The 15739-nt window shown below is 42.2% G+C and overlaps 1 protein-coding gene across 1 annotated transcript in view; it reads right to left on the reverse strand.

Annotated features, from left to right (window-relative positions):
- Positions 1-4310: 4310 nt before the first annotated feature.
- Positions 4311-15739, reverse strand: part of Adgra3 (adhesion G protein-coupled receptor A3) — a 97804-nt gene continuing 86375 nt past the window's right edge. Inside the window, exons 17-19 of the mRNA XM_031342237.1 lie at positions 8199-8344; positions 6011-6106; positions 4311-5878 (exon numbers count right to left, since the gene is read on the reverse strand). Coding sequence (XP_031198097.1) covers positions 4636-5878; positions 6011-6106; positions 8199-8344 — 1485 coding nt within the window. The 3' untranslated portion in view covers positions 4311-4635. The remainder of the gene's footprint in view (positions 5879-6010; positions 6107-8198; positions 8345-15739) is intronic.

A 15739-nucleotide genomic window follows, 5' to 3' on the forward strand; every position in this document is an offset into this window, starting at 1 on the left:
GAGGGCGAAGTCTATGCTAGACTTCTCTGAGACTTCCTTTGTTAATGCAATTAATTGAAATCAATTAACTGAAATCTCTTTACCTTAGCCTCAGGCAGACTCTTCAGACAAGGGCAAAAAGCAGCAATATTCTTCATCACAGCAACGTAAGAATGATCCCCAGAATTCAAAACACCCTCAACACCTATGCCTTGCATGTTCCTACTAGTATGGCCCACTAAGCATTCCATGGCTTTCCAAATCCAAAGTCCCAAATTCACATTCCTTCAAACAAAATCATGGTCAGACCTATCACAGCAATTTCCCAGTCCCTGGTACCAACTTCTGTCTTAGGGTTTTACTGCTGTGAACAGACACCAGGCCCAAGGCAATTCTTATAAAGGACATTAAATTGAGGTATGCTTACAGATTCATAGGTTCAGTCCATTATCAAGGCGGGAACATGGCAGCATCCAGGTATGCATGGCACTGGAGGAGCTGAGAGTTCTACATCTTGTTCAAAAGGCAAACAGGAGAAGAGACTGACTTCCAGGCAGCTAGACAGAGAGTCTCAACAACCATCCCCACAGTGGCATACCCCTCCAACAAGTCCACACATCCTAATAGTGCCTCTTCCTGGGCCAAGCATATTCAAATAACCACATATGTTGTTTGTTTCCTTCCTCCATTTTTATGTTCTCAACCAACTTCAGTTGGGGCACTATAAGTTCAACTCAAGAAACAAAAAAGTCAAAGTTAATGGTCTTTCTCCAGCATGAACCCACTCAGCATGGAGACATATGGTACCTTTTCCATCTACCATATATATAAACTGAACATGATTTGCTGTCATGTACATGCAAAATAGCATAAATTTGGAAATCAGTTAATCACTTAAGAAGCATCTGAAATATTAAACATTTACTTTACAATTTAATTCTAATACTCACATGCAAAAGCACTTATACAGAGATCATGTTTCTAAGTCTTTACTTAAAAAGTAGGTCAGTGCCAGCAACTGACAGAAACAGATACCAATACCCACAGCCAAACATTAGATTGAGCTGGCGAATTCTGCTGAAGAGTGAGTAAGGATTCTAGGAGTCACAGGGTTCAAGGACACCACAAGAAAATACAGTTAGCAAACCTGGACTCACAGGGACTAAGAGACTGAACTGACAATCAAGAAGCCTGTGAGTCTTACCTAGGCCCTCTGCATATGTTATAGTTGTTAGCTTTTTTTTTTTTTTTTTTTTTTTTTTTTGATGGGACTCTGAGCAGAGGAAGCAAGCAGGGGCTGTTTCTGACCCTCTGGCTTGCTTCTGGAACCTTTATCCTCCTACTGGGTTGTACTGTACAGACTTAACGTGAGGAAAGGTGTCTAATGTTACTGCAACTTTACATGCCTTATTTGGTTGATAACCCTTTTCTGAAGGGAAGCCAAGGATGAATGGACAGGGAGGGAGGCAGGAGATATGGGTGATGCACTAGGAAAAGAGGAAGGACATAATATATGAAAGAATAAATAATAATGATGAGAATGATAATACTTACTTATCCAAACATAGAAAATGTAGATCAGTATAACATTGAGTTATATAATAGTATATAATATAGGATTGGAAAGATGGCCCAAAAATGTAAAGAACTTGTCACAAACCTAACAACCTGAGTTTGATTCCTTGAGCCTACATGGTAGAAGGAAAGAGCCAACTCCTGAAGTTGTCTTCTGAGTTCCACATTCATGCCATCCCGTCACAAAATAAAGAACAAAAATGTAAGAGTATATATAATCACGTCTCCCTCTTGTTATATGACATGCTTTAAAGAATGACTTTCATATATAACCATTTGTATTCCTTTAAATATTACCAACTATGTTTCACTATAAAACTCAAAGCAACTAAGATGTATGTGCAATCAGATGAAATTATACACAGCAAGCTCCTCTGGAGCAGCAGAAGCAAAGGCAGCTCTAGGTACAATGGCTTTACCATTAGGAAAGAGGCCCTCATCCCCAAAATGGCGGAACTCAGCAGAATTCCAAAAAGTCAAGAATTTGTAAATCTTGGTTGTCAAATCTTTTTCATGGGAAAACCGAAGTGCTGACTGATCTCTAAGACTGCAATATCTGTTAGTAAGTTATAATTCTATGAGAAATACAGAAATCTCAGCCAGCATCAGGCCATAAATCATGAATGAGAAAGGTTGGGATAAAAGAAATGCATTTTTCATATCCTCTACACAACCATCAAATTTTAATTCCATCAAATACAAAAGATGGAGAAAGTCATTACTCATGGTGTTTCATGTTGTAATATCCCTTCCCACTAAGGTGGCCCAGGCCGTCACTCCATACTGAAATCTTCTCTAGTAGTTGGCGGGAAAGGAGGCAGGAGGAGCAGGTGCCTGGGGTTAGCCTTAGCTAATAATTCTGTATGTATACAGAATTCAGGGTGAGTCTGAACTGCATGACAACCTAGGTCAAGGGAAAAAAAAAAGTAAATTAAAAAAACAAAACAAAACAAAACCAGATGCCTCATTTCCTCCAACTGCATGACTTCCTTCATAACCTGTCCTTGGCTTCTTGTACTTCAAGTTGTTTAAATTAGCAACACCACCAAAGACAGCACCTTTGGGAAGTGAGTTTCCTCGTGGTCTTTGTCAAATACTGGGGAAGGAACAACAGTGTCATTCTCTTCAGGAGCAGAGCTGAGCAGCAGCACAGTGAAACAGCCTGAACACTAAACTAACAGATTGAGCTGTCTCAGAAAAACAAGACTAGTAATAAGAAAAGACCCATCCGCTTGGCTCTTTGGCTCCATCCCTCAGTTTCCAAGACTTGGCTGAAAAGAAGGCAGAGAGTAGCAACAGCGATCTACTAGCTGTTTGCCTTGTTTCCCTACCAAGAGACTGTCGCAAAAACTGGCATCATATGCAATACAAGCTGAAACATAAGTGTCAGGTTTAGTACTGCAATCTAAAAACTAGTCGTTTTCTCTGGCAGGACCCCAATGACAGTGAAGAATACTGTGGGCTAGAGTGCGGCTAAAATGCCCCAGAGTGAGCACTTCATGCTGCGTCTGACATTTCAGGTAAGCTGCTCGCCTCTTTTAGGACTTCTTGAACTTGTGCTATTGAGTCTGACTTGATTCAAACTCTGAGACTTCTATTTCTAAGATGTATGACATTTTTTTCCCATAGCACTATATTTTACAGAAGAGAGACCTTGTAAGACTAGGGATCTGAATGGTTAAGGAGCACTGAGCTCTAACTAATGCTGTCTTCTGTTATCAGAATTGTTTCCCATTGGGATGTAATATAAAGGCCAGTGCTTTAGCATAAAGTCAAGAACACTTCCAGTTCAACACAAAACATAAGGCAACCAACATAAAGGACAATCTAGGAGACTCCAGAGTGAATGGGAACTTCATATGTGAGCTTCTCAATGTATTAAAGCAACAACAACAACAACAACAAACAGTACCTGTATAGGGCACCAAGAACAACCACTAAGGAAACTAAACTCAAGGCTATAGATGTGACTCAGTTGATAGAATACTTGACCAGCATAAATATAGCCCTGAGTTGGAGTCTCAGCACTATCTAAACTGGACCTGATGGTATACATTTGTCATTTCAGCAATGGGGAGATAAAGAATGGGAGTCCAAGGTCATCCTCAGGTATACAGGAAGTGGGGAGGTCAGCCTGAGACACTGTGGATGAAAGGAAGAAAAGGAGAAAAGGGGTAGGAAGAGAAGATAAAGAACCTTTAACTCAAATATAAACAATTGAAAAATCATGAAAATATAGAAAATAACATCAATAGGACCAAAATGATACGGCAAAAATACACAATTTACACAACAGGTTCCAATGGTATTTCCATTTTAAAAAAATCATCCTGTGAGATCTTTTAAACCCTTAGAACAATTAAAACTGCATTTATGAAAACATCTACTCAGAAATTCCTTTGCTACAAGGAATAACACTTGTTCTAATCAGTACAGTTAAGCCAACAGTACATCTGATTATTTATGCCTGACTCACCTTGAAAAACATCATTGCACAAACTTTATTAAACTACAGCTAAAAATGCTCTCAAAATGCATGCATGCATGTACGCATGTATGTATCATAAGTATGTGTGTGTATGGTGGAAGACATATGCAGGCCAGATGACCATTTATGAGAGGTGTTTCCATCCACCCTATGGATGCTAGGATTACAACTCACAAACCAGGACACTTGGCAGCCAGCACCTTTAACCCATGGAGCTATCTCACCAGCTCCTAACATGCTTTTTACAGTGTAAACATAAACCACTAGCACAATGACAAACTTCTATTTATTTTATTAAATACAAGCCTCAAATGTTAAGTAGATATAACAGATTCTAAGAAATTATATTTTCAATTTCCAAAATATCTTATTGATGCTTTGACAAGTAAAACAATGTTATAAAACACTTTTTAACTCTTGGGGTGGGGGCAGTCAATTTAGGAATATAAAATAAGTAAATCCCAAAGCTCACAAGAATATTCAGAAGTGTTTTGTATCCCTAAGGCAGCTGTAAACAGTTTGTTTCTAAGAGTTCATAGCTTAAAGGAATGTGAGTATCACAGTTTCACCTTGTCCTGGAAGCCCCTGCAATGCTACACAGTTGTTTCATGTTTCCATAACCCAGTCCTAACATTACCAGTAACATCAGTAGCTAGCAAGGGTCCTTCCTGCCCACTGCTTTTAACTGGTCCATTCTGAACAGCTAAGTTCAGACCATAAGATTTCTGCTGACTTTCAAGGTCGGCTGTAGCTGGCTTCCTTGGTGCATCTTTTTTACTACTTGTTGAAACAGGCTTTTCAACATTTCGGCTACATTTGGGAAGTGTGCTACAAGCATCACTGCTGTCTTGTTGGGGTGGGTTGTACTGTCTCTCTCTATAGGCTAAATAAGCTCTCCTACTTCTTGAATGTCCTTCATTGCTGCCTGGCCGGCTTTTAGGTAAGCCATTCTGCACGCTTCCTTCCACGCTTGTTGGGACATCATAGGCATACTCTCGTAGGACTGTGAGTCTGCTGGCCCGGTGTCCTTTACTTCGGTTTTTATGGTGGCGGCTTGGATGCACATTTGTTCGAAACTGCACGTCTAAAGGAGCCACATGCATTTTAATATCGTTGTCCATCGAGTGTTCTGTCAGACTGTTATCAAGCTGTGGTGTGGCACTCACAGGTAAGGCATTGCTGTGGTACTGTGCCGCAGCAGCCTGTAAGTTGGTTAGCTTGCAGCCCTGGGAAGAGTTTTTGAAGCTTGATACGCTTTTGTTCGTGCACGAAGACTCTGCGCTGCTATTGGTGCACTTTGGAGCCTCTCCATTAGTCGCACTTGAGTTGGGAGGCTGGACGTTGACTTGCACTGAGTATGAGCTCCGCCCTGGACAGCACATCATGATCCATGCAAGTCGCACATCCTCCCTGTTGATGCAGTGGTGCACCATGATGAAAGCACTGAAGCTTAAACACGTGGCTCCAAAGAAGAAGCTAAAAACCAAGTCCAAAGGGTAATACAGAGAAACAGCCATGGCCCCAAACATCCACAAGGTGACATACAGAAGCAAAGTAAGGCTAGCCCCCAAAAGCTGGGACTGAAAACTGTGCTCATTTTCCAATGTGGATGTAGAGATGAGAGATAAACACATGGAGTCCTGATGATTTATTTCACCATTTTCATTGGCTGCCAATCTCTGCTGCTCTTCTGTCGGCTCCTTGAGCTCATATTTGCGCTCAGGGTGTCTTTTCAACTGAATAAATATGCTTAGAAAATACATACAGTTTACAAAAGTGATGAAACTGGCAGGTCCATAGAAGGCTCCCAAGGACGGTTCCCAGGCCATCCAGCAACTAGGAAAGAACATGAGCAACTAGCTTAGACACTGTAGTTCAATAAAGCACTTAGGAGATTGGCATCAACTGTGCCTGCAAACTGTCGAATAAGTAGTGGGGTGAGGTGTACAGAGAACATGGGGTACTCACTAGGGTGCGCTGGGCCGGCTGCCATAGTTCTTGATGTTTGCTGCTGCCGTGATACCACACACTATGATGGGGATCCCGCCACCAATCAGGTAGAACCTAGGAGGGACAATGGCTCATTATCCCATCTATAGGGCAGGAATACTTACTGCAGTGTCTAAACACGTTACCTGTCATTCTTTGAAGATTCCAATACCACACTGAGACAAGTTTCAGTGACTGCTTTTATAAATGACCCATATGACTTTGGTTTGGATCTTTGTTATGTTTTGTTCTGTTTTGTTTGTTTTTCCATTTGTTTCCTTCTTTTTCAAAGAACCGGCTCTGAGCTGGGGAAAGCTGGTCAGCTGCTGCCACCCTGTGGCCAGGTGGAAGAACACTTGGGTCTACCTAAGCTTTTAGAGGGTTGTGTTTTCAGGGAAGGTGGCTTCCATTAAATTCAGCTGGTGAGCCAAAAACTGTCAGTCTATTATTACACAGCAACTTTTGAGATTCACACACATAAAATACGGTAGGAAGAACTGTGGAGGATGAGATTTCACAGACTTCAGCTAGCAGATATTCTTCAGTTCTTTCACACAATGACAGGCATCTGAGCCAATCCTACAGTGTGCCTCTCCAGGCTGGGCGAGCAAACCTGATGAGTGCTGGAGATACCCGGTCTATCTGGTGTGCTTTTACATTTCACCCATAGCTCATCTACTGGAAACAGATGCCGCCCAGGATCGCTACACTCCTAACTCTCCCTAGATCTTGCTCAGTATAAGTGTTGCAGTGACAGCAGCATGTGGAAGTGAGTTGGGCTGAGCACTGGTAAACCTCCCGGGTGCTTACTATGCATGCTATTTTTCCTGTAGCACTTTTAGCTGATGGAAATACCATCTGCAGGTTGCCAGCTTACTATAACCCTGCAGATGTCTTCACCTTTCTGACACTCACACTCTCCAATCCATCCAATCCCAACGACCCTCCTCACACATCTAGCATATGCTCTCTGGCCCCAGTCCTCAGGGAAAAGCCCAGTGACTCACCAACATTTCTCATTTCCAGGCGTCCCAACTTCTACTCCACACTAATGCCACACTGTCCTAACAAGACACTCTCAGGCCATTCACTTCCTGAGTGAAAGATCTCTGGCAGCTATACACATTTTAACATGGCTAGTTGTTGTACAGCTCTGGAAGAGGTGGGCATGAAATGCATAAATCTCTTAAGAAATTTACAAAACTCATGAAGCTTACAAAACTTAGACAACTTAAGAGGCCCTTTGCTGAGGTATATAGGCAATAAGTAGAACTAGATGGTGACACTTATCTGAGTCACCCATGTTCCTGCAAGTTAACCTAACAAATGTACGTGTTCCCCAAGATAGACTTGAATGGGCTGAACCCCAAGATAGACTTGAATGGGCTGAATCATTGACTTGGTCTCCCACTAACCTTTATCGAGTATGAATAAAAATAAACTCCCCAGGAATATTAACCTCAAAGCCCCTCAACCCAAGGCACCGGTCCCCAGGACCCCACTCCTTCAAGCCACATACCCTGCGCATCTCCAGTAGAGTACAACTCTACCACACCCCTAACCCCAAAGCAGGTTCATGCCAGCAGCTCAGCAAGTGCCCTCCTCTCACTAGTGCCTCTTCTTTGTACAAGCAATTCTGCACTTTCTAGAGGCCTGAACAACAGGTATCCACAGCCGGCTCTGCAAACTCTGGGGCAGGGGTGCTTTCAGCCGGGTGCACATCAGGTCTTCAGTGAGCCTACTCACCACTGATAATTCTGCTCATCTAGCACATTCAATCCATTCACAATTCTTTTTATTGTAATGAGTGGGAAGCAGATATAACTCCAAACTCATTTTGTCTTTTGTAGAGAGAAGAAATTCATTCTTGAGATGAAGATCAATGATACGTGATCTCAAAAAATTTCAAGAAGCTAGTATTTCATAGAGAGCTGCTACCTCTTTCTTACTCTGCACATAACCACGGGACCCTCTCATTCCTTCTGAGCTCTAGGGGTACAGGGGAGATGCTGATGCTTATAACACTGAGAACCAGTCAGCTTACAAGTCTTTCCTTTTACTTCTCAAAGTCCACACCAATGCTTCTTGTTGTAAGTTAGACTGTGGTTCAACTGAAACAATCACAATACTTAATGAGCACCTGCACTACAACAAAGGTTCAGGATACCTCAGCATTGGCCGTGGTGGTGCGGGTGGCTCATCAGGATCCTGGCATCTCTTGGCTTTCTTAGTGACTTGTTTGTAGATATTTCTAGCAGTGACTCCAACCCACAATACCGTGGCAAGGGTAGAATAATGCAGCATGATTCCAACCTACAAGGAAGATTGGACAACGTATGACAATTAAAAAAACAAAACAAAACAAATGTTTTCTCGAGCCTGATTAAAATGCGGTGGTTCTTAACAGAAGATCAACTTATCAGTTGGTTCACCTTCTAACTGCCACAGCAAGGAGAAGCAGAGAAGGGGAGGGGATGGGACACACCTGGGCTCTGCCCGAGAGTTGCCATATGCTGGCAAGAAAGTGATATAATGAGGTAAGGATTAAGCAGGTAAAACTTTCCCTCAGTTTAAGACTGTACTGGTTCTCCTACCTGACTGTGATTTCAGCAAAATCATGCACCACCTCAAGTACTTAGCTATGTTAAATTGATTCCTAAGAGTACTTATTGTGATTATTGTAAGTGCCATGTTGAAGAAAGCAAGTGAATCCTGAATTTCAGTCTCTTCAATTTAATAGTGAGGACTTTACTGACAGACAGCACTGGGTTTCTGTGGAATCTGAGTGGGCATAAACTCACCGGCACACTAGGTGTTTGACAGTGTAGCTGCAGTGCAGCAGATAACAGAGACTAGATTCATTTGCTTATGACAGGAAGTATGCTGATCACATGACCCCTCTGGCTGAGGTGGCAATTCTGTATGATGTTGAAAGGGAACACAAGAGGCTTGGAACTTTTTTTTTTTTTTTTTAAAGAAATGAACCAGTATACATCAGCAGAGCAAGGACACAATCTAGAATTTTGTTTTCTTTTACGGGATGGGGGCAGAAGATCAGACTAACACTGAATCTGTAGCCTAGGGTGGCCTGTAACTTACTATGTAACCCAGACCGCCTTTGAACTTGCAGCAATCCTCCTGCATCAGCTTCAAAAGTGCTAGATTTATAAGCATGTCATATCATGACCAGCTTTCTAAACTAATGACTCGCCACCTTTCCCAACAGTTGTTCTTGTCTCTTTGCTTATTATGGAAGCAGAATGTCAAGGTCTCCAAGCTGACCTTAATGACACCATGTAGTTGATGAAGACTGCACTCCTTCCACATGACCCTCTACCCCTAGGAGCTGAAGTACAGGGCACATCTTTACATGGTGCTGAGGACTGGGTCCTGGATCAGTACCTTTCTTTTCCTCTCACAATTATTACAGGGAAAATTCTAGAAATTAAAAGCACCAAGAAAAGCTTCTCATTAAAGAGGTAGCTCTCCAACCTTCAAACTCCTGCTGACACTTCCAAACCGAGGTCGGTGACAAAAGAACAAGAGCCAACCTGCAGCTAAAGCCTAGAGGCACAAAAGCTCCACATGGCCCTGAGCCAGGACAGGAACAACCCAGAATAAATCTTGCAGACTCTGGAAGTGCTATGACAGTGGATCTCACTTATCTCAACTAGAAGAATCAGAAGTCATCATCTCCTAGGGACAGAAGTGGCTCCTTTGTTCACAGCAGTTTTATTGACTTGCAAGGAAAGAAAGTTTCATAGAGACAAACATCACAACCCTTTGTGCCTCCTGAATTATCCTCAGTGCCTTAAGCAAAAGAACCACACGCACATCTGTTGCATAGAAATCAGGAAATTTAAGAATCACTGAGTTTTTATTCAAAGGCATAGGTTCTATTGCTAGCGAATTAGAACCACTAAATATTTTAAGTTATAAACATTTCAAAACATCCAGTCAAGAAAGGCACTTTTTTAAGAAGAAAAACTTAATAGTTGGCCTCTGACATGTTTTCTACAGCATTTCTAAATTTCCAAAAAGTGTGCATTCTTCAAAATACCTCCCGGTAAAATGGTCATGAACATAGAGACTTTCAGAGTCACAGTAACAAGTAACAATCCACAAAAAATAAATAAATCAATAAATAAAACTGGAGCTGAGGTCCAGAAGAGAGGCTCCTGGTAGTGCGGTACCTTCCACCCTACACTTGGATGGTACGTAAAATACACCAAACTTCCAAGGAAAGCCAATCCTGGAAATTTTTTAAACAGTTTAGAAATAAGTAATCCACAGGGCACATAAAGGACATACTACATGTAACCTATCATTCCTTAAGAAAGATACCTTGGGCCAGAGAGAAGCACTATGTTGTAAAAGTGAGGACCAGAGTTCAGATTTGCACAGGAAAGCTGGGTAGGCATGGCAGCAACCTGTAACCCCAGCTCAGGACAGATCTCTAGAGCAAGCTAGTTAGATGGAGTAGCCATGTCAGCAAAGTTCAGGCTCTGAGAGAGACCCTACCTCAATAAATAAAGTGGAAAGAGATCCAGGAAGACATTCAAAGTCAACTTTGGGTCTCTACACATAGGGGGACACATAACAAATATGTGAACACATGTACACACACACACACACACACACACACACACACACACACACACACACACTCCTGTCTCTCTCAAGAGGGGAGGGGAAAGGACAATTACTTCAGGACTGAAAGTTGGTGCCAAGGTTAAGAGAGTGTATTGTTTCTAAAGAGGAACCAGGTTCTGTTCCCAGTGTTCATGCTGGTGTAACCCCACTTACTTATGTTACTTATATAACAATATAAACTCTGATATACTTACATTGCCTTTTTTCAATTAAGCCACCATAGTATGTATACACTGTAGTAGACACAACAGCTATACCAAAACCAAACCAAGTCATACCAAAACAACAAAACCCACCTGTATAATGAATATAATCACATGTGAACAGGCAAAAATTATAAGAAACAGCTTCCAGAAGTAAGTGATAGTAACATACCTACAAAAATATTACTGTAAGCTACTGACGTAACACTTTTAGCATCTCCATGAGGTCAGCATTACTAATCCAGGGCACTCAAGTGTGATGGTCTACAAGGCCCCAAACCTCAGCGGTACACAATAACAGAAGGGGGAGGATCAGATCAAACTGCAGCATTGTAATCACATCTCTGCTGGGGAACACCACTAGTAACTTGGGGTGCTTTCCTCTACATGATTCAGTTTACATACTTATATAATAGACCAAAGTGCCTTCTAGGGTTAACATAAAAATTAAAGACTCAGTCACAAGTAGATAGCTCTTCCTGTTTCCTGATTAGATTTTCCCCACTGGCTCTCTGTGCCAGCACAGCGATTTTCTAGATAACAGATAGAAAAGGACACAGGAGAAGGGCATCTGGCACTCTATGTGGAGATCAAATCACGGGACAGCAGAACAGCAAGGACAGTTAAGGAAGGTGCAGCCAATCCCTTTATGCACAGCGAAGAAAACCAAGGACAGAAAATGAACCACCAAGCAATTACTCAGTGGAACATGGTAGAACACAAATTTCCCCAACCCTGGGCCAGGCCTCTTCAAACTCTCAGCTCTGCCTCTTTGCTTCCTCCAGCTCCTTCCACAAACCACTTAAAAGCAGCAGAATACTAGAACTGATAGGAACTTGGCAGCTGACGCTTCCAACATTCTCAGCCAATCACCTTGGAGCAGAATGTGTAATACCACCCTCTAATGGTAAGTATGTGACTCCTGAAAGAGGGAAGAGAGAGACAACTATATAAACTACATGCACAATGGTACCTAAAAGTGAGCACATTAGAGCTCAGTGATTACATGGTTGGTGTACTTTGAGACTGTCAGGTCGAAAAGAAAATAGCTAACTGTGGTGCCTATAACCTACTAAGGCACATCTGGCCTGTTGGCTTTCTGAGTATTACAGCTACCTGTGGCCCTCCTCACCTCACCCTTACCCTAAACTTCTCCAGCTCATAGACTTCTCTTCCTCAGCTTCTCATTCCTATAGAACCCTGCCATTTCTCTTTTTAGTCTTCCTTTCTTGGGCTCCTTTGCTGACACTCTTTCTGTCTTTCCCTCACCTTCTTTCCCTCCTCTCTCTCATGCCCAAGACCAGTTTGGTGGCCATTTTCAATGTACTACTTTCTCTCCCTGCTCTGGCCTCTTCCAGATGCCTCTGGCCATACTCTACCCCATATCTATAATAAAAACCTTACCCTCAACCATGCCTTGGAATGGTCATGTTCTCAGTTTTATACATCTGGTGCCAAAGTCCTCAGTTTATAGAGAAACAGGGTCTCTGTACTAGCCTATAACTCTGAATGTAGACCAGGCCAGCCTTGAACTTTCAGAGATCCATACCCTCTGCCTCCCAAGTGCTTCAATTAAAGGCACACCTATTAATGGCTCAGTTTTAGAGACAGAAGAACATAAATATCATTCTATTTAACCAGTGTAACACATATTTTACAGGAGAAATACAGAAGCCTTAACCAGGTAGACCAGTAGAACAAGTGGATGAGGCAGGCACAGAAGAACTACTACCCACCAGGATCGGAAATCCTTACAAGGTTTCTACACATGCCCTTCCCAGCCCAACCAACTGGATCGTTACAATGTGAGAACAGAGTAAGGAGTCCCGAGTCATGAACACAAGAACAATGCTGCTATGTCTGTTACATACTTTATAAACCTTTAACTGGAACATTTGTTCTGACTTCCTGAGGAGTCCACACAATCCCCTTCTCTTCATTGTAGAGAGGCTATAAAAATACCATTTGGCCATCTTTACAATAGTCCCTTCCTATTCATAATAAATAAATTAACATGTCTGCTTCAAGAAACCAAAGAGTACTTTGGGGTGAAATTGAGGATAGTTGTACCAAAGTGTACTGTGGGCTGTACTAACAGGAACCATGGTCAACAAGGACAGGGGCTTGATGTCTATCCACAAGCACAGGATTCTTTTTCTTAGTAACTGCAGAGCACCTACCACAGGTCAGATCTTAGGTTGGTTCCTTGATAAATGTGGACAACCCAAGCCATACAATTCTCACCTCGAATCCAATGATAGCTTAGAGTCCAGAGACAAGGAAGAATAATTAGGTATTATGAAGTTATAGCAAGCCCTGACAGAGGTACATGAGGGACAGTATCTCTAAAACTGTGACTGATAGTACCTTCAACCCAAGCTAGAAGCAGAGATGTGAATATGAGGGACCAAGAACAAAGCAGATGTCTTCTGTCTGTATCACCTGATCCAAGACTTATCTGAAAGTATGCTTTCAAGGGCAGAGGAATGGCTATTACAAACACGTCACACAGCTGAGATGTAACTGTCAATACAGGCAGTACTAGAAAAGTTAGTATAAGCCTGCTCCCATTGAAACTCTGACACTAAATCTTCTCAGTGATTGTTACAAATATGCAACTATTTTAAGTTTGTTTTTAAGAATACAGTGACGAATTTATCACAAAAGGCAATAATACAACATGACTGGGCTAAGCATGGCCTGTGTCTGTGATAATAAATTATTGTTTATCATGTAATAACCATCCGAAAATCCACCAGCATGATAAAATTCTGACCTTGAAAATAACCTGTTTCTATGTTAACCATGTAACCCCGATTCTTAGGGAACTATCAAACCTATTATTATTCTTCAGTTTTCTTGCAACTACCTTTGTTTAAAGTAGGTGACATTACTCATCTTTATCTTAGTAAAAATATTTCTCAGTGTAAATACAATTTCTCAGCCTTTTTCTACCTCAGCTTCACTGGTTTTGCTCTTCACTATTCACTACATGCCCAAAGTTTCTCTCTGTGACAGGCATTCATTTGGTTGCTTCCAGGTTTCTGCTACTGCATATAACACTACATGAATATACATAACCATGTACATATGCACACCCACAAGAGCGAGGGCATTAAACCGAAGAGTGAAACTGCAGGCTCCATGGTCTGCAAACCTTTCACTTTAAAGGTGAAGCTTCACAGGATGTCCACTCACATTCCACCCAACAGAGTCCATGGGATCCACATGTTCACGAGCACACTTGTGGATCAGATATAAGCTCTCTATGTGAGAAGTGCAGTAAAGAGAGCACTAAAACGGCAGCTCCATGACTGGGAGAAGGCTTTTCCTGTGACTAAGACAGAGAGCATCCAGAGGCATCGCAAAGAGTTCTGAGCAGAAAGAGAAAGCAGCAGACTGGATGTGGCACAGCTATCTGTCAGAGCCAGAGAGCAGCAGGGCAGGGGAAAACCTTGCTATCATAAAGGCAGAAAGTCTGGGGAGGTGGGCAGTGGGTAAGCATGGAGTTTAAAATGTATAATGGGCACCTGTGAAAAGGGACTGAGGGAGCCTGCAGGCCAGCATGGGCTTGGATATGCCACCCCAGGTATATGTTATTAGAGACTCATCAGTCCTTTCTCCTGGGGGCAAGGGCAATGACACCTTCTGGTAGCCCAGTACCAGTTTCACAAGTTCCTAAAGTATGCCGGCTTTTACATAGCAACCGGAAATCCTTCTAGCCCAGCTTGAGCTGATTTCTGGACAACGTACTTCCTGAGATCTAACCCACTCATCTCCCACTCCATGCCTGCATACCTGCCTGCTCCCTGCCATGGATCTACTGCCTTCTAGAACAATGAGTCTCATATCAAATGCTTTCTGTTGTAAGTTGTCTTCATCATGCTAGCTGCCTGCCTTCCTTCCTTCCTTCCTTCCTTCCTTCCTTCCTTCCTTCCTTCCTTCCTTCTTGAAGGCTGGCTTGAACTCACAGAGATCTGCCAGCCTCTGCCTCTCAAGTGCTAGCATTAAAGAAAGGTATGAGCTGCTATGCCCAGCTCATCATGATGTCTTATAATCAGAAAGTAACGAAGACATCATGTCTGCATACTAGCAGGAGACTGATGTACATTAAAGTCATATTTAGTCTTTTCTAAACTTTCATGTCTTTTCTAGTAATACATGTGTGAATTAGTTTTGCATTTTTAATATATACAATCATATCACCCAACAATTCAATTATCACTTCAATTTGCAGGTCAGAAACTGAGACAGACACACTAACTATAGGAATCAAGATTTCAAACTGACATTTATATTGTATTTTCACTGTAGCTTTACTAAAGTCAAGAGGTGGAGACAATTCCTATTTTTAATAAATCCACAAAGGTACTAAAATGGAATGTTATTCCAACATTATAAAGAAGAAAATCATGTCATATTCAACAGCAGAGATAACGTCAAGGACATTGCACAATGGTAGAATGTTAAATAGCCTCAGAAGTCAAAGGCAGACAAGCAACAGAAGGTGGAGACCCAGCTGACTGTTAGAGGGATGGGGACATGGGAAGCGCTGTGTGGTGGGTACAGAGTGGACACTCATAGTTACATGAAACAGGAAGTCTCTGGGACGAGATGCTTGCATAGCAGTACACCACAGCTCACCTGTGTACTATGAGCTGAAGGCAAATCACACCTTCTAGGTTCTAGGTCACAATTACAAAACAGTTCAACGAACTGCCCGCCAGCACACTCAGCAAGTGGCGGAACGGAGATGCAAATCCGAGCAGTCCAATTCCTCACCACGGAGTTACGCCTCTTACTCTCAGATGAGCAATGCAGAAGCAACAAAAGAGAACTATGTGTCCCCCAT

This window comes from Mastomys coucha, unplaced genomic scaffold (assembly GCF_008632895.1).
Source record: "Mastomys coucha isolate ucsf_1 unplaced genomic scaffold, UCSF_Mcou_1 pScaffold22, whole genome shotgun sequence".
Lineage (NCBI taxonomy): Eukaryota > Metazoa > Chordata > Mammalia > Rodentia > Muridae > Mastomys > Mastomys coucha.